Source organism: Monomorium pharaonis, chromosome 2 (genome assembly GCF_013373865.1).
Source record: "Monomorium pharaonis isolate MP-MQ-018 chromosome 2, ASM1337386v2, whole genome shotgun sequence".
NCBI lineage: Eukaryota > Metazoa > Arthropoda > Insecta > Hymenoptera > Formicidae > Monomorium > Monomorium pharaonis.
In genome coordinates this window covers 28,865,861-28,892,164 of record NC_050468.1, presented here as the reverse complement: position 1 = coordinate 28,892,164, position 26,304 = coordinate 28,865,861, and the positions used below count along the sequence as shown (strand labels likewise).

The 26,304-nt window shown below is 31.1% G+C and overlaps 2 protein-coding genes and 1 long non-coding RNA gene across 5 annotated transcripts in view; 2 read left to right on the top strand and 1 right to left on the bottom strand.

Annotated features, from left to right (window-relative positions):
- LOC105828635 (arrestin homolog) overlaps window positions 1–23,215 on the bottom strand; it is a 69,493-nt gene extending 46,278 nt beyond the window's left edge. Inside the window, exons 1-3 of one of the 3 annotated variants that reach the window (XM_028194682.2) lie at window positions 21,212–23,215; window positions 7,781–8,287; window positions 6,499–6,671 (exon numbers count right to left, since the gene is read on the bottom strand). In XM_028194682.2, coding sequence (XP_028050483.1) covers window positions 6,499–6,671; window positions 7,781–7,873 — 266 coding nt within the window. In that variant the 5' untranslated portion in view covers window positions 7,874–8,287; window positions 21,212–23,215. The remainder of the gene's footprint in view (window positions 1–6,498; window positions 6,672–7,780; window positions 8,288–21,211) is intronic. The other 2 variants (XM_036283457.1, XM_028194684.2) reach the window with 2 other exon arrangements.
- The window catches only part of LOC105834099 (sex-regulated protein janus-A), a 90,415-nt gene that overhangs the window by 48,019 nt on the left and 16,092 nt on the right, over window positions 1–26,304 (top strand). The gene's annotated exons all lie outside the window — the stretch shown is intronic.
- LOC118644600 lies at window positions 12,004–18,436 on the top strand. The gene is made up of 2 exons (XR_004962377.1): window positions 12,004–13,633; window positions 15,894–18,436. It is a non-coding gene; the product is annotated as an uncharacterized LOC118644600 (long non-coding RNA).

Sequence of the window (26,304 nt, the reverse complement as noted above, 5' to 3'; positions counted from 1 at the left end):
CGCGCGCGACATCCCCCGTGGAGGAAAAAAAAATACAAATTGTAACTTTCTACGCGCAGGTTATTTTCTTAAGAAATTGCTCTGCTGCGCTATTTGACATACACATGTATTGTTTTATGTATGTTATAAATAAAAGTGATATAAATAACAATTGAGATATTCCAAAATATAGTTATACGTAATGCTTGCCATTATATAATAATATAGTTTTATAAAATGTTTGAAAGTCAGCATATTATCAAATAAATCTATTATATGCATACGCGTATATTAATTTCTAAATACTATGTTTTATTAACGTTTTATTAACCTATTTTTTAATGGCATAACAGATTTTATGAAGATAACGATTTAACTTTTTTACTTATTACTTCTGTTTTGACATAACCTCTTTTTACATTGTTATCAAGTTATTTCTTTGTCCTTCGTAAAATATAATTATCATAAAAAAAAAAGAAAAACGAGACAAAATACTAGAAAAAGTTGCAAAGATACAAACAATCGATGTAGTCGCGTCTATTCACGAAGTGAAATTTTGTGTTGTATATTTATCTAGACATTATTTGAGATCAAACGTAATGCATTCCGTCGTGAATATATCCATGATAAATTGTATATACTCCAACATCGTTTGACACTTTTAAATCTTGTGCGATCTTGTGTCGCATGCTTTTATTTCACTTAACGCGTAATTTATTGTATAAAAAGTATCACACTAGGAATTTATATATCAAAAAACATGGATTTTTAGATGGAAATTCAGCTTGCAACGTGTTTTTACTTCTAATCAAGTTTTTTTTAAAATAATAATTTAATAGATTTGTAGCATAAAGTACTCTCAATATCCTGTGTTCAGATAATTAGTTTTGTGACTTGTATATATGACATAATTAGATTAAAAGAAGCTTTTTCTCGATAAGTTCACGAAGACAAAGGTACAGAAATATTCTCGCATAATTTATAAATGGAGTACGTAGTAACAGCAAATGGTACAATGGCGCATTTCAATGTTGATGAAATTTTTCATGAGAATAGAGCGGTCTTATCCTTGACCGTGTGTTTTCTTTCGTAGCGCATGCAATTCTGCGCTACTCAACATCTTCTGTCGCCTGCAGCTTTTCGCTGCCGACTATTGAAACATTCCAGATAATTGGTTTTGTTACCATTAAATGGAATTACGCCGATGAGCATACAAATTGGAGAAAAATATGAGTCTCTCTGGAAATCTGAAGGATTTTTATAAAAATGTTTCTTCTTTCGAGGCAAATATTTGTAATTAAAACGAAGTTACGTGAAAGGCGATTTATATTATGTAATTAGTTATATAACAAATTGAGATAATTATTCCTTATTTATTATTTTATTATTTATTATTTTTGCTATGATTATATAACTTTGCTACGAACGGAGCAGCAATATTTTTTTCAATTTGAGGGATTGAAGATAAGCAATCAAAGAAGCATGGGAAGAATTCTAAAGGAAACTTTGAAGTTACGATCCAAATCGGGAGATAAAAAAAATAGATCGAGTCCCTTGCGGATCGCTTTTGTCCTGGTGTTGCACGCGGGGGCGTATAAAACTCAATGTACTGTCGCAAAAGTGTTCCGAATATTATTCTAGTGCCCTTGTATTGCGCGTGTACGTTATGCCACATCGTAAATATCGACGTGGAATCGGGCGACATATAAATACGTGAAAGAGCAGAGGAGAAAGACGGGATGGAGAAAGTATTCTACATGGATAAAAGAACATCTCAAGGGGAATTCCGTTATTCATATTTCACAAGCGCGAAGAGGATCGCTCTCACGGATGTTTTTGCTTTCTCGAGTAATGTTGATCTTGCAGTTCTTGAGTTCCTAGCCACAAGAATTTGATATTTTTCTTGGACTGCTAGTTACATACACTGCAGAGAGTAATTACGAACTTACATATATATCACAGCTTTTAAAAAATTATTTAATGGTTGCATATAGGACATATAGTATATCATCACTTGTGGAGAATAATGGGATGCGAATAAGTCGTGCGTTTCATAATGTTTTACAACTTTGTGTACAACAAAAAGTAAAAATGCATCTTGTGAATATGTACACTTGTGAAGCCTATGCACGTAAAGAAAGAAGCTAGAACACTATGTCAATAACATGTTACGTGATGCTTCGCGAATTTGCTTGGAAACGTCGCGTTTATTAAAAATTCTTTTCGTAACAGAATGCAACTTTGCAATATGATAACAAAACGAAAAAGAATAAGTGTACGCAACGAAAGAGGGATAGTAAAAGGATTTACATAATAAATAATCTATAAATAGTGACATTCTGGGCTACCTGCAATTGTATCTTTCAGTTCGGTCACACACTCGAGGGCATGTCTTGTGAAAACCTTGCCTTCCATTCGATTGCTCTTTCCATCGTCAGATCTCTTGGCAGCGGTACTCGAGGTTTCACATGTACTACTTGCATCGTGCGGTTTCTCGTTTCAACCTCACTTCAGATACATGCACGCTCGAATTGTTGCAAGTATTCTAGATTTTTGCTCCCATAATGAAATAAAAATTTGTTATATACTTAGGTCTCTAAAGGCTACGTGATGATGTGAAAAATCATCTATTGGTCTCATTCGAAAGTAGTATTTGGAATACTTTATTCCAAGTATTTATGACTATTACTAAGAAATTTGTATTATTTTAAAAATAGAATAGAAAAGGAATAAAGAAGAAGAAAGCAATATCTATAACCGTTCTAATTTTATCGCTAAGTATTTGAAAAATAATCATCAATTGAATTAAGTATTCTTATCGAAATATTACTTTCAATTAATTATTAAAGTTTAACTCTAGAATTACTCTCAGCGAATTTTTATCCGGATGCCAATTGCAATTTAATGCAGTTTTTGTTATTAAAATTTTAATAATTTTTAATAATTTAAAATAATATTTTATATGATTATACTCTTTTTTTTTACATTAGTTAATATTTTGCAACATACAAAGTCGAGAAAAAATTAAAAAAACTTTTTAAAGTATAAAAAAATTTTACGTGGATGAATTTTCAGAGTACTGTTAACGTTACAGAGAAATACGAGTAGCATTCACTTAAATACATTAATTTATACATTGTTAAAAAACATGCTGCTATTTTTGTTTTCCCTTGTTCTATTAAGTAGTAAAAAAATAGAAAGCGTGTTTTTGTTAACCGTAACGAGTTTCCTGTTTCAGGTTCTGTGTTTTCTCGTCTCCTCCTCCCTCTATTAGTGATACTACTGTACTCGTCGGTGTCAGGGTTGAATTACGCGTACTGTATAAATCTGCATACATTTTGACGTTTGTTGCCACTGGTTTATTGCAAGCGGCGTTTAGCTTATAACGCGTTAAGTCAAATGAAACTGGTGGGGGGCTTCGTTAAATATGTATTGAAATTAATGACGGGGTAATAAACAAATAACGCATTACTAACGGTAATAATGTTGAGAACATTACACGACTAACTTGCATATTTTGCCAATAATTATTTCGCGCTTATCAATGCCGGTATTAGCGATTGAATATGGCATCACCTCTTTGTATTTATATCTTTTAATATTGAAGAGATATGACCTATATTCGTAATTGTATAAACGTAATTATATTAATTAAATGAGAATATTTTATAAAATTTTTAACGAGATTATAGTAAATTATAGGCTTATTTTCAACATTGAGTTTAAAACTATGATCAAAAACCGTTGTTTTTAAACTGCTGCATTCAATAAAGTTTTATTATTATTATAGTATAAAGAAACTTATTTTTTAATTTTCTTTTGTGCTACTGTTGCCGTTTCTCTTTCAGTAATTACATCAATGTTTTCTCTTAATTTGTCTCGATATACTACAATGGAAACCTCGAGATTATAGTTAATAAACTTATAATCGACGATGAATTATAAATTTATTAATATACCTCGAGATGTAGTAAATTCCGTTTAACGTTATAGTACCGTCGTCACTGTGTTTTATCGCATATCAAGTTGAATTCCGTTTTATTGATTGCGTGTGAACGATATCTATCTCTTCTAGCATTTTTGCAAATCCGTAAATCGTTTCGACGCATCCAATTTGAATGCATATTTCACTAGTTTCGGTATTTATTACGCCGATACCGTGGGATGCGCAGCTATCTCTTTTTTGATATAACATGGGTGGGCAGAAACGCGCGAAATCGTGTCCTGTTTCAGTGCCACGTTTAAATTTCAATTTATACTCGGTCGTCGCGAAGCTTCATAGTCGCGCATGAATTAATTAGCTTGTTATAATTAACTAACAGTTTATTCTGTATTTTGGTGAAAATACATTAATAAACTTGAAGGTTGAATATTAATTTAAACCGTTGGAAAAGTGATTTTCTTGGAGATGCTTCTAGATCATTTTATTGATGACTGTAAATATCTATTTGCGTACGGATTTTTAATTTGCATAATAATTATTTTATTTATCATTTCTTTTTGAAATTGCTTAGTCACAATAATACATTTTATTTTTTTCTCTCTTTAACCGGTAAAAGTATTTGTAATTTTTTTGACTCTTTTGTGAAGAACATATATTTTAATTTTAATTTTTGTGATTATTTTTTGATATCTGTATCAAATTATTATTTTTAAATAACGAAATTTTTAAATATATAAAACATGATATATTATATTATCAATTCATATTAGTTCAAAAAATAGATATGGTTTACGAATGTTATAATAATAAATAATTTTGTGATAATATGGAATATTCTCTCTAAATTGTGTACTTTTTATAATTTAATTAATTGTTAAATATATTAGAATATTTGTTCTCATTTTCATTTAATGCGAGATCGAGTTTCAGAAAGTTCAATAATGATTATCTCTTTAAATTAAGATTGTGCATGTGAATATATTTGCATGCAGAATATGTGAATATATTAATCTAGACATTCGTATTCAACATTTGTTGCCATTACGTACGTTCAACTTGTATCAGACTGAATAAAAACGTTGTTTTACATTCCTCATTTTTTCATCTTTTTTCCTTCGCACTCTTAATATTTGAGAATTTCTATTTTATAGAAAACTTACTTTTATACAAAAAAAAGCGTTTGTTATTGACGGAACTAAAAGTATAAATTAAAAAGTTTTTGAAGAGCAAATATTAAAGAATATTAAAGAAAAGAATTTATTTATTCAACAATTTACTTAATTTTTGATTGCTTATAAATATTAAATAAAGGGGATTTTTAATTTTTAATTTCTTAATGTGCTTCTGTATATTGAGGTGCGATGTTGCCATTTATCACGTGAGAATACATTTGCCTATTTCAGTCATCAAAGCACGTAACGTTCTGTCTCGTAGTTGCAAATTTCGCGACTAAGGCTATTGAACGATGAGAATTAATTAAACCGATAACGTGTAAGTACATAGGTACGTGAATGTATTAAGGATTTTCAGACCCTGTGGACCCTCAAACTGCACGATACTATCTTTGAACCTCTCGAATTTCCCAAGATGATTATTAGATATAAGATCGTATAGAATTAGTCGTAGAATCCTGCAATAATGCTTAAAATAGTCCTTATACGATCCTTATAGATGTTTGGCGTTATTATTTTATGTTTGATAAATTTTTTATCTTAATTTGAGATTTTTTTACTTATAATATTTATCGGTTTTTATTCTTATATTTTACCAATGGTAAATATTTAGTTCTTTCAAAGTTGTAGATGCTAGTTTAACTTTTAGCTGAAAGATAAGATAATAGATATATCATACTTATAGATGTTATTTTATATTTCAATTTTCAATTTTATATATCTGATTTAAATTCAATGTTACCCTTTTCGTAAAGTTATAATCATATGTATTATTGTGATATTTATAAATATTTAACAAAATTAAATATTAAATATGAATTAATTAATTATTATCTAATGTAATTAGAATGATTGATGTCTTTACATTTAATCAATATGAGTGTATTATAGACTTAACGTGCCCTGAATTTGTGCGTAACTTGATCCTATCTAATTAGATATATTGACATACCGCCAAGTTGTGTCAGTCCTATATTTGTACATATAACACGCCGTATCTTGAGAAGATTGACTGCTGTAATTTCTCAAAGTTTTGGTGGAAAAATATCGCTGTGGAAGAAGTTCGTAATGGCGCTCGTCTTTTCTTAAAAGCTTTTTTTATTTTTGTAATTTGTCTTGACGTGTTCTAATCGTTGCAATGTTCTAGTGTCCGCATTTCCACAAATATATAATGCTACGTTATTGTTAAATAGATTACTGTCATTAGGTTTTTAACTATGATTATTAAATTTTGGAAATTTTTGAATTTAATGTTCGAAAAGTAAAAAGAATTCAAGCGCGTTTGCTTTTGTCTGACGTATCGATGTTCGATTGTGAATAATGCGGATTAAAAGTCTTAAGAAGCACCGAGACGTTTTTGATGTGATGTTCCGTTTTCGATTTACTGAAGGATCGCGTGCTTACCTGTCAGCTCGCGTGTCAGTTTGCTGCACCTGCGGTTGCATCTGTATTTGCAATTCTTGCGCTTGATCCGATTTCGCCTTCATCCGATGATCCTTCTCCTCTTCGTTCATGTCGTTTGTCGTTCTCTTGTTTTTCCCGTCGCAATTCCCCACCGCAATGTCTCTACGTTCCACCTGCGTAAGAAAATCCGAGAAAATCTTCTTACAATTACATCCCATACTTAATTTTCTAACACGAGTACAAAGTGTTAAGGAAATTTAGTGAATTCTAATGCTGATTTCTGATTTCAGATTTCTATTTTAGACTTTTATCAAGTTAGTAATTGCAACGTAATATATTTTATTTGAATACTTGTGCTACATATATACAGTTACGAAACTAGTCGTCCAGACTAGGAATATTAGGACTTTAGTCTAATTAAAGTATATTTTTTATACAATTTTCACCAATAAGGGTTTTCACTTTCAATCGAGTTTTTCTTAAAATAATTATAAAATTTGATGCACATTTTATATTGAAAATTTTATAATAAGCAGTAAGCACGAACCAAGGAAGGATAGAAAAAGTTTTATTATATGTTTCTCATTAATTTACACACACACACACACTCACACACACACAAGCTCGCGCGCGTATACATTGTACATAGTAATTTTTACACAGTAATTTTTGATATAAAAATTTCTCTATATTAATTTAGTATAAAATAAACTTTTATGTTTATCCTGTGTTTGGATAATTACTTTTGTGGTTGTACATATTTGTATTTTTAAACAAAAAAAATTTTTCACGTGGTACTAGATTTGCACTTTTGAATAAACTTAAAATTTTTTTTTTAAATAACAAACCTAGTAACCAGCAAGAAGACTTTATTGGATTTTTTATTATAAAATTTCTCTCTCTTTTCTACAATTCTAAAATATTTTCGAGCGAGAGGAATTTATATGATTTTCTTAACGATGGAAATAGTGAAAGATTAACAGAAGAGAAAGCAGAAATGTGAAATAGTCGTTATGTCTCTTAAATATTAAACTTTTAATTTATGAATTACATTTTGTCAATTATTAAATTATTTCAATTTTAAATTCGACTTTCATATACATTTCTCATCTTGGCATCTCTTAATCCCCTATTTTATATTTTTCTTCTCATTATTCTTGCTTTTCCCTTTAATGAATCCAACGATATTGTTATTGACACATTTTCAAGTGAAAATAGTCGTGCAATTTCCTCGTTATTTTATTCGCACTCATTTGCCGGCAGAATTAATTACAACACTTACCGTGTTTGGATATAGCTCCTTTCGTTGCTCCTCACAGCCATCCGACTGAATTACGGTGGCTTCCGGTGTGACATTGCTGCCCTTTTCCGCCATCTCTTCGTCCTTTTTCGTTTCAGCGCGGCCACAGCAAAGGCCCAACAAGCAATACACGATCACGCACACAACTCCCGTAAATTTCGTTCACATGCACCACCCACACGCGCTATACGGCTTTGATCCGAAGTCTTACTGTTCGCGTTACTCGCTTAGATGGCGTGATATTGCATTTTTATCAGAATTGCCTCTCGCCGTTTTCACGGAGCATGATTTCGCACTGGCTCATTCCGTTTGTTTTGAATTTCCTTTATGGAATTTGTTAGATCTGGCAGAATACCTGGCGATCTTTGTGCAACAGGAAATAGGAATATCCTGGACACACTCTCTCGAGCCGATGAAAGGGCACGTGTCAAGGTCTCCGTTAGGACTGAGCGTTATACACGCGTTCTGTTAAAGTTCCGTTACGTAATTCTGTTAAATAGAGAATATTGAATTGGATCGGTTTGTCCACCGTGAAGAGAAAATATTTTTTTCCAAGAATCTATATTATTTTCTCTTTTATGTAGATATTGCCTGAATTCTTGAAATTTTTAATTATAGTAAATATTTTGAAAGATTGAAAGAAGAAACTAAAATTTGTGTATTTTTGTTAATCAATTTGTTTGCTAATAAATCTAATTAATTTAATATAAACATAGCAACCACTTTTAGTTTTAAAATTTACATTTATTTTGAGTAAAAACTGTTATGTTTGATTGAACTTATATATTTACAATATATTTTTGCTTAATAAATTACATTTATGGCACATAGAATGATAGAAAGAAGAGAAATTAATAAAAGCAAGTTAAAATTTTATTTAACAGGTCATTACTATTTTATAAATCCCGTAAATTGATTACCATATCTTTTACATCATTTTTCGCTCCACAGGATTATTTCATGCACATGTGAGAAATTAAATATAATTCTTCATTAACGTAATATTTTCATTATAATAAAAATTTTCAATATTTTTAATATTTTTTTATTTTTAAAATTAATTAAATTAAAAAATGTTGTAGAAGTTAAAAATTTATAACTAGTAAAATGTATGCCGCAAAGACTCTGCAAAACGAACCAATAGTACTCGAAACTCCGTTTAAGAACGTTGAGCGAACAAATTTCTTGACTCTAGCGACGGTTAATGGGAACTTCCTTTTCTTCGAACAGTAATGAGACTCCTTCGCAATTCTTTGCGCCCAATAATTCCCTTCGTATAGACGTTAAGGGCTGATGGAAAAAATCTAATATTTATATACTGTCCCGCTATGTGGTACGTTTTTATATAAGATATTGTTCTATTGATCGTAAAGTCTGAAATTTTTTTATTATATGTGATTAATTATATGTGATCGTATTTAAATTACTTGTTAGGAAATTTAATTTGTGATATTCTTTTTTACAAATGGAAATAGATGTATAATTTATATTTATGTATATTTTGATTATATAAATTTATAGTTATGTATAATTCTCTCTCTCTCTCTCTCTCTCTCTCTCTCTCCTTCTTTCTGCTTCTTTTTGTTTTAATAACTTTTATTTTTATATAGATTTATTTTCTATTTAATTAAAAAAAATTTTAAAATTAAGTTACTGTACTTATTAGATAAGTAAAATCATATTTGTTTTGATAATTAACAAATTATAATACAATTACAATGTAAATAAGAAACAATAAGACATTTAATTAATTAGGATAAGTAACAATGTGTTGAAACTGAAAACACATTGGACGAATTATGTCGCTATTCATATTGATTAAAGATCTTTATGCAATATTTGACATCGACATTGACTTGCGCGCGCATACATACTCAGGTCAAGAAAATCCATTAGCATTCCGCTATTAGTAATCGAAGATGTCTGCTGATGATAATAAAACCATGAACTTCGGTAAAGAGTTTTCAACGAACTTAACTGTATGTTAGTCACTTAGATAAGGCTTCTAAATTTACCTAACTATCCCTTGTGACTTATCGTAATATGTATATTGATAGCAATTGAAGACACATGCTATGGTTAATAGGATCAATAATCATGTAAGATAACGATAGCGATATATCATGACTTTCGTTCCGTGGAAAATCAAAAGTGCAATGATTATGATATATGATTTGAATGATATTATAATAATATGTATAACATAAAATGAGATATACTCAACTAAAATGTAATATATAGCAGAAATTTTGCATGCAATGTATACAAATATAAATAGAAAAATGCAAGTATAAAAATGGTTATATTATATATATATATATATATATATATATATATATATATATATATATACACAGGGTGTCCTAAAACATGTAGGTCAACGCTTGTAAAAAGGTACAAGGGATCGAAATGAACATAAAAGTCCAATATTGTCTTGGGTTAGGTCTTGGATTAGGTCCACCAATAATCGAGATATTAATTTTTCAAATTATGCGAATGAGAGCGCGCCGAGAGAAGAGCTCGATCCACTCGAGCCATAACACGGAAGAAAAAAATCTATCGTGAATGTATAATAAGCTTTCATTAATTTATTGTTCACTATTACGATGGAAATTAATTAAATTATTTGTCGATTCCATACGTTAATATCTCGATTACTGGTGGATCTCACCCAAGATAATATTGGACTTTTATGTTCATTTCGATCACTTCTACATTTTTACGAGCGTTGACCAGTACTATGTTTTGGGACACCCTGTACATATAAAAGACAAAAATATATATTACCACTTAAAAAATATATATATAATATTAAATAAATAATTTGTCCAAACTTGCGTAATAAAAAAATACGTTCTGTTATTTGAGTAATTTGAAGCTAAATGTATTAGAAAACTAGTTTCAACACTCAGCGTGAAATTATTCAGACTGTTTCAGAACAGCAGAATTAATTTTAGCTTTAATTCAATTTGCAAATGTAATGTATAGAAATTACACAATATATAAAATAAATAGTGCAAATTGTAATGCAAGTCGTGTAATGCGCGCGCGTTGCTAAGCGGAAAACTATACATAATAAGAAATAACATTTTCATTATTTATATTTTTTAAATTTCAATCCATTCACTCTTTGTTCATCCGTTTAGATCATCCGAATAGATTCAATATTTTGATAAAAAATAGTAATAAAATGAAATATGTTCTATTTTTATCTTACAATTTTTTTATCTATAATACTTTTATCTTATGTTCTTTTTTCTACTTTTATATTTATATATTTTTTTCTGTAGCAAAAGCATTCTCCCCTTTTTTTCCATTATTCTGTATAAATTTTTCTCCTTATGATTTATATTGGTATATATTTGCGAGAAGTCAAATGGAAAAGTCCCATAATTCACAATAATGCTGAAGTCTGTGAAAATCATGTGGAATAATTTAGCGCCTAATACGATTTCAGAAGATGTTGCAGAAGGTGTAAAATTGTGTCTTTGTACCTTAGAAAGTTCTTTTAATCAGGATTTCGCGTGCGCATGCAATATTTTCGTACCTGAGTATCTAGATAAAGCTTCGATAATCAGATTATTTCAACGTTAATTGTTTTGGGAATCTTTTTAAGCTTATATCAGACTGCGCATTGAAGATTCAGATTGCATTCAGATTACGTATTGGAGATGGAATTTTGGCCAATCAGAATAAAAAAAAGCAAATATTGACATTACAGATTGGAACTCAGTCAATTTTCTCAATCTTTAGTCGCGACATTAGTTACTAATGACTTGATAATTTTTTGGTCATAATAATATATATATATATATATATATATATATATATATATATATATATATGACATTTGTGTAGTAAAAAGCAAATGAGATTAATGTTACATTAATGAAATACAATTATTCACAAGGGAATATTATTGTTAAGACATCTATAATGCATGTTTCTACTGTTCATCTTTAAAAAATAAAGATATATCAATACACGATAATTTTATACGTTTTCTGTCCTTCAGTGATTATTAAGAGTAAGAGAATAGGATTCTGTTAGTTTTCCTGTATATTTACATACATTATTATTCTGTGATATTTTTCAAATTAATCATCATATAATATCAATTGCAATGCATGATTGCAAATCGTAGCCATAATGTAATTAAACAATTTTCAATCTTTAATATCGATAATCTCAATGTGTAATTTAATACGGGCTTTATAACATTTAATTGTAAATTTATGAAGAAATAAAGAAAAGATATGTGCAAAAGCACGCCTTTTATGAATACGATTACGTTGGTCAGAGTTTATGAAAATTACTTTATTATAAGTTACGTTAAACACGAAGTTTGCGTAATTAAAATCGCGCAATTTCGCGGACTCCGTTTTATGAGGATAGAATATTATAACTTTTGCAATAGCAAAAAGAGTATCCGAATAAAATGTTGTAAAATTATTTTATTCAGATATTATTCAGGCACTGCAAAATGTTGCGAAATATATCCGGCTTAGAAGGACTTTCTTAACGTAAAAGAGACTTTTTAACGAAGATGCAATTTCATATCTACTGAAACTCATCGTAGCGTTTCGTCATTAAATTATTTCACAAGATTTTCACAGATTTTGACCGCGTAATTTTTCCTTCTGATTTCTCAGATCGGATGTCTATCGGATTTCTTTAATTGTTCTTATTTGTTTTTTTTTTGAAACGCATTCTGACATTGAAGAGAATGATACGCATGCACAAAAAAAAAAAACAATTTTGCTGAAATATTTAAAAATTTAGCAATATATAAATATGAAAATAATTTTTTTTTTGTTGAACTGTCAAAATAATTATGTAGGACGCTAAAGCGTGACGAACAAAAAATCTTTGAGCAACCAATTTTTATGTCCTACACAATTATCTTGATGACCTAAACACAAAATTATTTTCAAATCTCTATCTTAAATTTGTAGACTCTCCAGCATACATCATCGTTCTTTTCGTGCAGGTCTTCTCTAAATGATACTTAAATAGAGAAATAAAAATTTTGTATCATATGATGAATGATTCGATGTCGTTTTCCATCACGCGTTACCGTGCTCTTAGAAATGGGGCGATGTCTGAAGGAAACACGGTAGAAAATGTATAGTCGATGCTATACACTCGAAGAAGTTCGAATGACCTGACGATATCGGAGAAGTAATCAACTGAAACAGTAATAACCCATTCGTTCGAAATTGCATAAATAAAAGGGAAGCCGGAGAGTGTCCGCGGGAAAGCTTGTTAGAGTCCTTATTCGAACTTTTAATTCCGCGCTATCCGCTCTGTAGGGAATGCCACCGACTTTAATTACCAGTTTATTCATTAGTGACAGTTGTCGAGTTTCGACGAGTATGTGGATATCTCGTAGCTGCGTAGATCTCGCGTCGCCGCAAATAATGTTACGGCCGCGCCGGCGCTCGAGAGTTTCGAACTCGTTTAAACAACTTCCCCATTGTCGTCCATACGGCAGCGTGCGACGGAAGCGCGGAAATATTTTTACTTGATTATGGATAGCTCGCGCGCGCGCGCGCGATGCGAACGCGAAGACGCGGCGGCTGCCACTCAATATGATTGGAGCCTTGCTCGACGAACGGACTCCTGTGGAAACAATCGTGTGAATTGATTATATTCGATATTCGCGGCTGAGCTGATGACATGATGAATCGAAAAAGATAATGTTATCTTTGTAAAGGAATCGTGGGAAGAACGGAGTGGAAAATATGGAGGGCTATACGAAAGCGATTTCTTTCAAATTACAGGAATACGTGGACATTATGTATTCCGATTCGAGCTTTAGGATTGTCAATAAAGGTAGGAAATTTGATAGCCTCTGAGGAATATATTCAGATATATCCAGAAAATAATGATATGTCAATAAGATTTGATTTCGATTGTACTTGTATTATATTTCAATTTATTAAGGGAATGTTAGAGACGTCTGTTTATCAATGAAAAGACAGTAATTTTTGTAACGTAAAATCTTTTTTTTTTACACATTTGGTCTGTGTTATGGAATTTATCAAAAACGAAAAAATTGCTAATTCGTGATATTCTTAGTTGAGTGTGATGTGACACCTAGAGCTGTAACACAACAATATCTGCTTAATATAAAAAATTTACAAATTGTATTTATGAAAATCGAATTTATAAATTAATAAATAACAGGAATAAACAATATTGAGTTTCGAAAATTAGATTTTGCCTAATTGAGACATAATTGTACTATAAAAAAATTTAGGTTACATACACGTAAAAAGTCTATAAGTACAGTGATATAAAAAATTTTTTTTGTTTTAAATTTAATTAATAGACTGATATTAATACGTATATTTTAATTCTGGAAAAGGATTTCTAAAATTCTTTAGAAGAAATATATACGATATCTTTTAATGATGTGTATATCGAATAACTATACATTATCGATGAAGTTTGAGGGGTTTCAGCATTCGCGTAATAATTTATGATGAGTGACATTGTGTCTATGAAGTTTCTACAGCAACAATGTTATTTACGTAATATTTGCGTCAATTTAGCGTAAATGCATCTTATATACTGAAAAGGACGTTACATAATATATTTATGTATGATGTTAAGAATTATTACGCAAATGTTAATAAATTGAGGTACAAGTTACCACTCCAAATAGACTGTAATTGATATTATATCATCATTTTCTTAGGATTATATTTCAAGACCGAGAAATGAAGTAAATGTCTCAATTATCAAATACGTAACGATGTAGAATCAATATTGTTGAATTTTTGTAAGGATTCAGGATAAAATGATCTAAATATACATATAATTAACTTAAATATAAAATATAAATTTTTATTTTTAAAATATACAAAATTATTAAACATTTTAAAATTCCAGAAAGAAGCTGAATAAAGATCCGGGCAATGTAAAGTGTTTGTTTTAAATACTTGTTAATTATTGTATTATTTAAAATATATAAAAAATATTTTGATTAATATATATATATATAAAGTTTCTTAAAAAATTATAATACATTATCAAAATATAAATTCTAACTTAATTGTGTAACAATTATATTTTTATTTTAACTTAATTTAATTTTATTATTGATTAACTTTTATATTATTTAAAATAATTTATTTTTTAAATATTTTTAAATATTTACATATTATATAAGTTTATATATCATTTTAAAACATTATAAAAACACATTTAAAATTAATAATAATACTTTCATAAATTGGATATTGGACATACATAAGCACTCCGAAAAAATCATACCCAAACTATAAGAGAAGGATGGTCATAATACTTATTTAAGAAATAGAAAAGAAAGTAAAAGATATAATCACACATTACTACTTTTGTTAAGCGTCTAAAGTTAATCGTGACAACTCAATTGAAATTTATTTGACAATTGTGGTAATTTTTAATGAACGCATGAAAAACTTTGCGATTAATTAAAAGTAAAAACGTGATATAATATTCACAATATTATATTTACAATACTGTTATTTTGAATAGTATACGTGCATAAACTATAGTAAATATCGACTATCTTTGAAAATAATTACAAGAACACATTATTTATCAATTATTAGAGAAGTTATAACCACTGACTATCTTCTCCGTATGGTCATCATACCGTAATTTATTCTACATTCTACATGATATTCTACACGATAATTATACAACGCAAAACTTATATTCAAAATTTTAGATTCAGGAGAGCATAATTTAAATAAAGTGTGATTACAAGCCGTAGAAAATAAATATTGACCAGTGAACTGTCATAAATAAATCATATTGACTTCTTCAGCGATATATTAGCGTTATCTGTGAAATTCGTTGTGTAGCTATTTGGAAGAAGGAGGGGGGGGGAGGGCTGAACTAAATTGACCATATTGGGTATAGATACCTTATTTTTAATGTTAATAATAAATTTCTGCATATGTGTTTAGATATACGGTTTTATGTTTGGGACAGTTACTTTAATCAGTATAGTTCACATGAATTGCGAATTATATAACGAAAAATTATTATTAGGTACCAAAATCTATTTTAACTGACAGCGCTATTTTTGTTTATGTTTTAGGAATGTGTTTTAAATCAGTTTTGTAGTCGAATTTATTCACATTCTCTGAAAGAACGATATTAATTAAGTCTTTAATTGATGAGAAATTGCCATTCACGAAAAAATCTACTCTCGAAATATCGTGAGTTTTATTGCCCATTCGCGTTTGCCACAAAACTCCATGCATTACATCATTTCGACTACGCAATTGGACTCTACTGCGAAATCCATCTTCATCGCACCGGCTATCCTGGAGCGGCATTATGGAGCGCCATTGACTTCGAAATAGCAGTAGTAAAAATAACGCAGAGTTTATTCGAGAACTGTGCTCCCTGAACAGTCGTACACTCTATACTTTTAGAAAAGACAAAACGCTCTCAATTCTGGTACCGTAAAGTATTAGAATTTGATTACTTCGACTGATTAGGATTTACAAACGAAGGCTATTTAGGTCGTTAAGAGAAAGTGTATTCACGAAATTTTATTTGCATAAATTTACCATAATTATAAGACGTAAATTTCTAAAATTTGTTATTTGTGAGCAAACTTTGTTTTTACTTTTAATTGCTAAATTGGATCGAGTCGATATTTATTGTGCAACCGATTAGCGTTTGCAAATAGAGATTATTTAAGTTGTGAAGAAAAATCTTCACGAAATTTTAATTATTTGGATAAATAAAGCGAAATTACGAAATTTATGAGATGCGAGTTTCTAAATCTTGTTCTTTGTGAACGAAAGTTATTTTGTGTATCTGTTCGATTCGGTCGATTTGATATTAATTGTGTAATGAAATGTCACCGTACAAGGTGTAAGATAAATATCGTGAATACCTGCTGTGATAATATACAATGACCTAGATAATTTGTTGCATGACGCGATATATGGTGTCGAAAAGTATTTCTTTAAGGTTCTCAAAGGTTTACTAATGTCACAAGCGTATTATGAGAAGGTTGCCGGGAACGATGATTTACGATGGCAATAACGTGGAAGAGAACGAGCCAACGAGGTTACGCCAAGTTGCACTGTTGAATTCGCCACGTTGATCAAGCTTAAAAGATTAAGTCATACAAGTATATTTCTGTTCTGATTATAGATTGAATTTACGCGGAAATTGTGTTTTTTCGCGCATGAAATGAGGCAACTTTTATCTTAACCGTAAACATTCGATACGCGATGATTTCAATATTTTGCAGCGTTTATTTGGACTACTATACATTATATTTGCAAAGTGGTTTGCAAAATTATCATGTACGAAGAGTTTTGAAATTTCTTATTTTATCTAGTGTATTAAGAATTTAATATTGCCTTGTTAACTTTTCAATTACAATTGCGTAAATTTCCATAACGTTAATATTTATACCCTCTTTTTACTGCGCGATAAAAAGTAAAGTATGCCGTAACATTACGCCATTTTGCTTCAATTTGGACGTAAGTATAAAAAAGAAAAAATTTTCAGAAGTGTACATATTTACACTATAAGTATAAATATAATTATACAATAGACTCATAGGACAATTATTCAGTAAAAAACTTGTAGATAAATTCGGTCTTTTAGATTTTTGTGTTGAATTTTCAACATATTCGAACGTTAATTTAACTTAATGTGATTATGTTAAAATAATGATTAATGTCAATAAGTAATTATTTATGTGTTTAATAAGAATTTTGAATATGTTGCGAAGAATTGCGGTTTATCTATACTTGTAATTTATTTTATACTGAAGACGGCCCGAAATAGGGTCAAGGTTGAAACATTTATGTCACGTTAGGAAACTATTGATTTATGCGTGTGATAATAAATTGAAGTATAATTTTCCATCCAAAATCGATTGTTATTGGCATTGATCGTTATTTTACTAGATTTATTTGTCAGAGTGAATTTCTGCATTGATTGTGATGACTGTATTATTTAAATTGATAGTCAACATTTCTTATTGTTGAAAATAATGTTATCTTCGTCAAAATTCGTTCTCTTGTCATAATAAGTTATAGGATAACACGATGACGTTATATTGCTGACAATGTAAAGTAACTTTAAAATAACACCATTTATCGGTGAATGAACACAAATACAAAAGTAATATAATTTTGAAACATACATTTTCTAAGATAATTAAACAGGCATTGTACATAATATTTTTGTTACTTTCTAACATATTTATCTTGTGTTAAATTAATCTAAAATAAAAATTCGAACAACCTCTCCGAAATTGGCGATATATATTTAAATTTAACACAATTTTTAAAACTGTGTAGGTCGTATAAAAGTAATGATTATTCATCAGTCTTTATTTATATAACAGAGTTGGAAGATATCATTAGCAAAGAGATTATAATATTCGCTTTATATAAGAATATATTTATGTGATAAAACTGGACGCAATGCGTAACAGAAATTCAATCGATATTTTCTCGTAATAATATAATAGCAATCGCGGTGTACTCTCCGCATATAAACTATAGCGAGATACAAACTCATATTCACATCATTATTTACATTATGTGTGAATTACTATATGGCGAAACACATAATGCGTTGATGGCAATAATAAAATAAAAACGGTAAAAAAGTAGAACACAATAATGGCTTTAATAGCGGAAGTACTGACTGATGACACAGGTGATGTCATGTTGCAATCACGATGTTAAATATCTAATCCTAACACCACGAAAGGATATCCGATCCTATCGATCCTGGTTAATTGCCGCTCCATTTACCTGTCCCGACGTTTAAGCGCCGTTAATCGCAAGCAAAAGATTTATTTTCCCTCTCGCGGTTTCGTTACGAATGGAAATGCAAGAAGTGCCTAGTGAAGTTTCCCCGTTGTGCGATGTAATCCTTTTCTTTCTTGTAATAACTTCGGGGAGGAGGGAGAACTAGCTACGAAAGTTTTTCGCAAAAGTTTTGTTCTCTGCCATGGCGCAGCACAAAAGATATTTTCATGGCTGACGTTTGGTCGCGGCAAAGAACAATAAATCGGACTTCGAAGATCGGACAAAGAATAAACGCAGACTATTGCTCGGTCGTCGATGAACTGAATGGCACGTCCCACATATATAGCGTGTAATTCCGGTCGTGTAATCTGCCTCGTTCGATCCTTTACGTGTGCTATCGGCTTTAAGATAACAGATCAGAATTGAACGAAGCCGCAATTATCTTGTCATTTTTCCCCATGTCAACACTACGACCCATTTTTATATTTTGTTATAATTTACGCAGATTATCGAGCGATAAAATGTTATAAGATACGCTACGCTATTTGGATAAAGCTAAGCTAAATGAGAAATTTTTTAATGAATACGCATATTCAATGTGATTTCAATTAAGACGATCGACTCGATGCAATTCTAATGATTATTATTATTAGATAAATATTTTTTTAAATTATAAGTGTGAAGATATGTAACATTTTGTAATCATAATAGATCGTCTTAAAAAAATATCTCTTACTCAAGTTGAGAGCCAATTTTAATTGAGGCTAAAATTCGCGACTTAAAGTCTAATTGAGGAAAATTTTGTTTAAGCTCTGTTAAAATATTTGTAATATGAAATACGATAATTTTTGATAGTGTTTACGTAATGCCTCAAAAGAATTACGATAAACTTTCGTTCATTCTGAGTTTTCCTATATATTATGCACTACCATGTCGCGAGTGCACCATTCGATATTTTGTAAATTCTTTAGGTAGGCGCATCCTGAAGAATTCACTCTGCACCAGAGTGCATTTTCCAATCTTCTCCCCTATCTGTGTAAAAACAGTAAGCGCTTTAACGCGAAGTAACTTTAAAGCTGTAAAGCTTTGTTTACACCTGCCTGCGCTAGTCAGATTACGATGTTCTGCAACTTGAACTATGCATGACGCAACAGCTTGCATCGTTGATCTCGGATTGATTTTATGATCTCTACGCCGCGTAATTATAGAAACTGTCGAGCGGTGAATTTATATAACCAAGTAGCGCTAAGAATTTGATATGCTTGAACGTCACTGGATCGGAATATAGTAGATTTCGCGGAACGGTTATTAATGATGCAAAACATCGTGTTTCCTACACTTATCGTATTACGTAAGTTTAGCCCCTTTACAAGATTTCTTTATAATTACTCCTTATAATATCGAGAGAGATTCAACCAGCTCGAAATTGATGAACACGACGAACATCTGTTTGGATTTGCGATAGCATTTCTCATACGGCAGAACACGAAATTGAGGAAGTTTATAGAACGAGTTAGAAATTAGGCTGGAATTAGATAAGCCCCACTTTGGGAATTTATCGAGAAACGGACGACAAGTACAAACAACGCGAAACCATACTTTGACTGTATGGTTCAATTTGGTAAATAACGTCATCAGATTGCACAAACGAGTATGTACAGTGCATACTCATTGTCCATTCAAGCATCAAAGTGCATTTGCTCCAACGACGATCATAAATTACGGAATCATATGCGTCTATTATTTTTGATCGACTGGTTATCCCTTAGCAATGCGGCCGTAATAAAGCAAAATGCCTTCTCTCGAAATATCGCCTTTTTGAAATATCACGAATAGGTCAGACAAGAGTTCGACTATTATTAATTTTAACTTCACTAAATCTATCTTTGTAATTAATTAAATATGAATCATGAGTATCTATATTATTCTCGTAAAAAGAAAAATCGATGCAGTCAAATTCGCAGGAGTCTAGAACTTCAAATTCTTTGAGATTTACAAGCAGGTTAAATTTTAATGCAAATCGTATCTTTGGTAAGATTTTTTTCTGACATGTGTATAGAGGTTTTTTTATTTATTTTTCTAATTATAATGTTAATTGAGAAATGTTAGCCTTAATTTTAATAAGTCGAAGTTGTTGGTTAAAACGAATTTAGAGTTTAAAACGTGGAGTTTCGAGTTGATAAAAAATATTGATGACGCGACTTTTAATACTGATCGCAGAACGTACGAGTTTTCATCTCGTACACACTTCGCTGGCTCGCTGTCGTTCTACAGGTCGTTTTCAGATTACGTCGCGTTAAACATTAAACGAATTTAAAGCCAATATTAAATCATTTGATATTTTGTTCGCGCGGAGCGTACTATTTGTACGGCTGGTGATTAAAAATTAGTTACAACAATCACTGCACAAAAGGAAAGAATCGTTCGCATACGCGTACGCTTAATGGCTCAATTTCGTTTGTGTAAAATTCACCCTCTGTTCAGCCGGGTCGTACCGCGGTCGGGCAAAAAGGGCGAATTAATGAGAAAATATGCGCATGTGATATAGCGAGCGAATCAATTCCGATTATCCTTGATAATAGCGCGCAGCAATTGCGCGCAACGAGAGCTTGGTTTTACTTACGCGAACTTTTGTTCTACGACGACGTGAGCATCGAGGTGAGCATCACCTGCCTACGACCGTCTTATTCGGGGTGGATCATTATGCGAGATACTAAAGAAGGGATCGTAAACGTCGAAACACCATTTACGATCGTATCGATCCTTCCCCGGGCCGGAGGAATCGGGAACGCTTCTCTCTCATTTGTTCCTTTATCAGCCGGGGGTACGGCGTCATGAACCGGGCAAATTGTTCCCGAAGCGCTCTTTAAGAATTCAAGTGCGTCACATGCTTACGCTCGAAGTCGCCACATACTGACAGTGCTTTTACGTATTTTTCGGGCAATCCTCCTTGACGATAATATCGCCGGGTTACTCCGACGTCCTTCTGCGCCCTGTTTAAACAAGAATTTCGAATACGGCTCTGGTATACGGAGCTTAGAGCTCCGCGACGCTATATAGACGCGCGAAGTTGATCTATATGTTTATTTGGGACGAAGGGAGAAGGCCGGGAGATTAGCGATAAGGTCTTTCTCTCTCTTCTCCCGTATCTCTAACGTTGACAGTGCCTTTCATCCGGATTATATACCGATCCCCAATTCTCCCTGGTCTTTAAACCTTTCGCGGCAAATTTTTCATTTCTTCGCGTTTTTTTGTTTCTTTATCTTTCTCTCTTTCTCTCTCTTTCTCTCTTTCTCTATTTCTCTTTTTGTTTTTTTGAAGCGACGTCGTGAAAGGACTATTTTAACGTATAACGGTATTCTCGCGCGCGCGATATCGTTCTCCGTTTCACTCGGAGGTCATTAAGCAACGAGCGAGAGGTCCGGTACGGGGTTCGCTTAGGCCGTGAGAAGTAGTGGAACTCGACGTTGCGCCCGACGTCGTCTGTCCTGCAGCACGGTTCGCCGTCTACTGGCGCGCTCGACGCCAGGCGTCGCGACGCGTAGGGCGCAACGCTAATCGGCGCCGCGTCTCTCTCTCTCTCTCTCTCTCTCTGCCTATGATGTTGGCGATCGACGGCGGAGCCGATGCGTAGAAACGCGAAATCTTTTCGCACGCATCTCGACGACGTTCGCCGATGGATCGTATCGCCGGTATCGATGGTATCGATGGTACCGCCGGAAGTGGAGTTGCCGGAATGCCTTGTCGGTGCGTTGTCGTCGGACAAATGATTCTCGACTCCACTCCCGGTAGCCACGCCGGAACGATCACATTAGCGGGATGGGCGTGTTTGTCGTGGCAGGTGATTAATTGTACACTGCTTCTCTTATCAACTCGCCTCTCCCGTGTGATTTCGTCAAGCCCCTCGTCATTCATCCGTTATCATAGTGATCTCTATCAGGAAGATTCTATTGCGACGTTTTGTTTAATAAGTTTGACGCAATTTTTGACGACGCGGTATATTGGAGAATTTAGTTACGTAATTTCTCTTGTATTTATCTTTTATATTTTAGGTTACATTATACTGTTGTTTAATATGTGATGAAGGAATATTAATTATTTTCGTTATAAATTAGGTTTTATTATAAATCGTGGCAATTGTTTGTGCGTCACGCCAACTAATTTTAATCACACGTGAATAATACGATTATACATAATGCATTATTGGTAATTGATGCATTATTGACGCTGAATGAACATACTACTGCTTAAAAATCTGTTGTTTTTTAATTATGTTTAATATAAATACATTTTCTGTATATATGTACAATTTAAAATTAACGTTAAGAAATAATTTTGTTTCATAAATTTTATAGTCGAAGTAAGAAAATTATTTGTATTTATTACTGATAGATATACATATGTTCGTAGAACTTAAGGCCCTGTGTATGTGATTATTTTTTACAAATATTTTTGAAATATTGCATATTTTAATATTGGAATACTAAATATATTTAATATTATGAAATTGAATTTTTGGAATTCTTGAATATTTGGATGAATGGCCTGTGATATAGTTTGAGAAGTAAAAATTTAATTCAATTTCTCTATCTAGGATCTCTTATAAATTTATTTTTTATGACAAAGGAAGAGAGAGAGAGAGAGAGAGAGAGAGAGAGAGAGAGAGAGAGAAAGAGAGAGTGTGTGTGTGTGTTTTTTAAGTGTATTGGGTAAGTGTGTTGGGTGTGTTCTGAGATTTTTGATTTCCGAAGATACAGACACGTGTAAAGTTCGAGGTCACACATGGCAGATCGCGTGCCGAACAATAATATCAACGTTACGGTCGAGAGTATCACGTGTTACCAGCAAATCGGATTTTCGGTTTTTCGAACTCTTTCATCAGTGAAGCGAAGTTATTTCGAGATACGTATTGATCTGGGAGAGCATTAAACACTCCAGAGCTTTTAAGCCTCTCGCAAATTAGCGAATACTGAAAAAATTACACATTACTGTTTGTATATTATATATCATATACTTTTTTTTAATTAAAAATACTTTTATTTTTGATTTAACTGTCGAATTAGTTGATTTATTTAACATATTCAACTTTAATTTAACATTCAACATATTTATATTAAAGTTCGAATTTATTAAATAAAATTTTAATTATATTAAAATTTATTTATAAATTAAAAAAATCCGGTATAAATTAAAAAATACGATGACCTTACTATGTACAAGTACTTCGATTATACATACTATACTTTGTGAGAAATTTTTAAAATAAATTTTGCCAATCTGCAAAGGGTGACATTTTACTAATATTTTCTCAGCGTTATTTCCTCACAAAGTAAAACTTTGAATTTTTTTTTTGAACGATTTAAAAGAACTTGTTTAATTTCTATGTGTTATACAATTGATTAAATAATTAAATAATGCATTTATTACTTGATTGATGATGAATATTAATGTTTACTAAAATTATTTAAATATATTTGTATACGGAGAGAATTTTTGCTTAAAATTTACCCTCAAAATTTGATAATTGGGAGTTAATGTGTGACCTCGAGGAATTTTACTATACTTTTTAATAAAATTTACTAAAGTAAAATTTACTATATCTTTAGTAAAATTTACTAAAAATATAGTAAATTTTACTAAATAGTATAGTAAAATTTCTCGAGGTCACACATTATTCTACAATTACCAGATTTCGAGAGTAAATTTTAAGAGAAAATTTTTTCCATGTAATGAGAAAATACTTGTAAGATATAGCCTATGTATTTTTTGTTAACATTTTTTATATTTAAATATTTCTGGCACTAATGAAACTTTTTATAACGACATAAATTCATGAAACGATATAACAGTAAAATTGTAAACAATAATGTTTAACTACGAAAATTAACTATAAAAATGTAATGCCGTTACTTGGAAAAATCTCTTTTATTCTTTGTCGCATGTAGCCAGCATAACAATGTTATTCCAGTGGTCTACTTCATGCTAGCTACCTATATTGTGAATACGGAAAATAAAGGAAGAATGAAACACCGCGCTGTAGACGATGTGCATGGTCAAAGGTCATCGGCGAAAGAAGTCGTGCTTTTTCGTTGTATACATATTTACTGTAAATAACTAAAGTAAATGAGGTATAAAAATGGTACGGTACAGACGCTCAGATATCGATAAAGAAGAAGAATCTGACTTGGATATGATTCACATGTATGCATAAAACGCTTAAAAGCTTCTATTTTCGTGCTTTTATTCGCGATCTACGGTAGCGGAGATTCATGAATATAAATGTTATATATGATAACCCAGTCGACAAAGTTAAAGATATTAGAATTATTGATTTTGAAAATTATCATAAAAATTAAAACTCCATCTCTTTTTCTCTCTCAATTGACGTGCCTAAATTTAACATGCCGTATACGCGTACATAATGTACATACGTAGCTCTCGGAATTGTGACATTGACATGAATGATATTAGGCGTTGCTAATCACCATTTCGAGCATATGTTGAACTATTAATCGATTATTGAAATATAATGTCAGTTTCAATGCTAGGCGTAACAATTAATTCGCTTATTAATTAGACTAAATAAGTAGACGATGAAGATTATACGATCAAAATGAAGTAGAAATTAAGCAAAAAAGTTGAAAAATTATTTAGCAATTTGTTTATTATCCAAAACCATCTGAAAAATAATACGAGTCCTCGATAGACATCAAGATTGTGATAGTATTTAATATAATATACACGGAAAGAATTTTCTCTTAAAAATTACCCTGAAAATCGTGGTAATCGTGGGACAACGTAAAGACTTGAGGAATTTTATTATACTTTTGACAAAATTTACTAAAATTTTAATAAAATTTAGCAAAATTTTGTAAATTTTACTATACTTCTAACAAAATTTACCAAAACTTTGCTCAGTTTTATTAAAATTTTAGTAAATTAGTAAATGTTATTAAAAGTGTGGTAAAATTATTCAAGGTTTACGTTGTCTCACAATTACCACGATTTTGAGGGTAATTTTTAAAACAAAATTCTCTCCGTGTAGCATTTAAGTGGTTACACCACTCTGACCCCGCGAAGTTTAAGGTATTTTTAAGAATTTTTTTTTGACAAAATAAATATTTGTATAGAAAATTTCTTTTCGGGCATTTATTGTACGTATTTTTAAAAGTATTAAAAGTATATAAAGTATTTAAAGTATTAAAAAAATTATTTTTGTTTTTGAATATAAAATGGCGGCTTGACAGCGGCTGAATGGTAGGGCTTTGAAAAAAAGTTAAAACGATGGGCAAGATTACTTCATTCTGATTACACTCAGAACACCAAACCAAAAAATTTTTGTTTCGCCATATCCTTAGTTAAAGAAAGACATAGCTGTTTTGAGAAACATGCATTTTTGAGTAAATGACTAAGATGTTAAGAAAACAGTCGAGAAATTGACGAAAAATTACGATTGTGAATCAACATATTAAAAAAATTCTATGTCTTTTATTAGATAATTATGTCAAGAAAATCTCCTTAAAATTTGAAGTCGATCGGATAAAAAATGGATGAGCTAGAGTGCCCACCGATTTTAAAAATGTAGTTTTGAGAGAAACGCGTTTGAAGTTTTTCATACTCTGTTCTAGTGTAAGCTTTTAAAAAGAAAATGACCATTAATCTGTGATACCCGGGCCATAAATAAGTAATCCTTCTGCATCGACATTATTAGCTTCT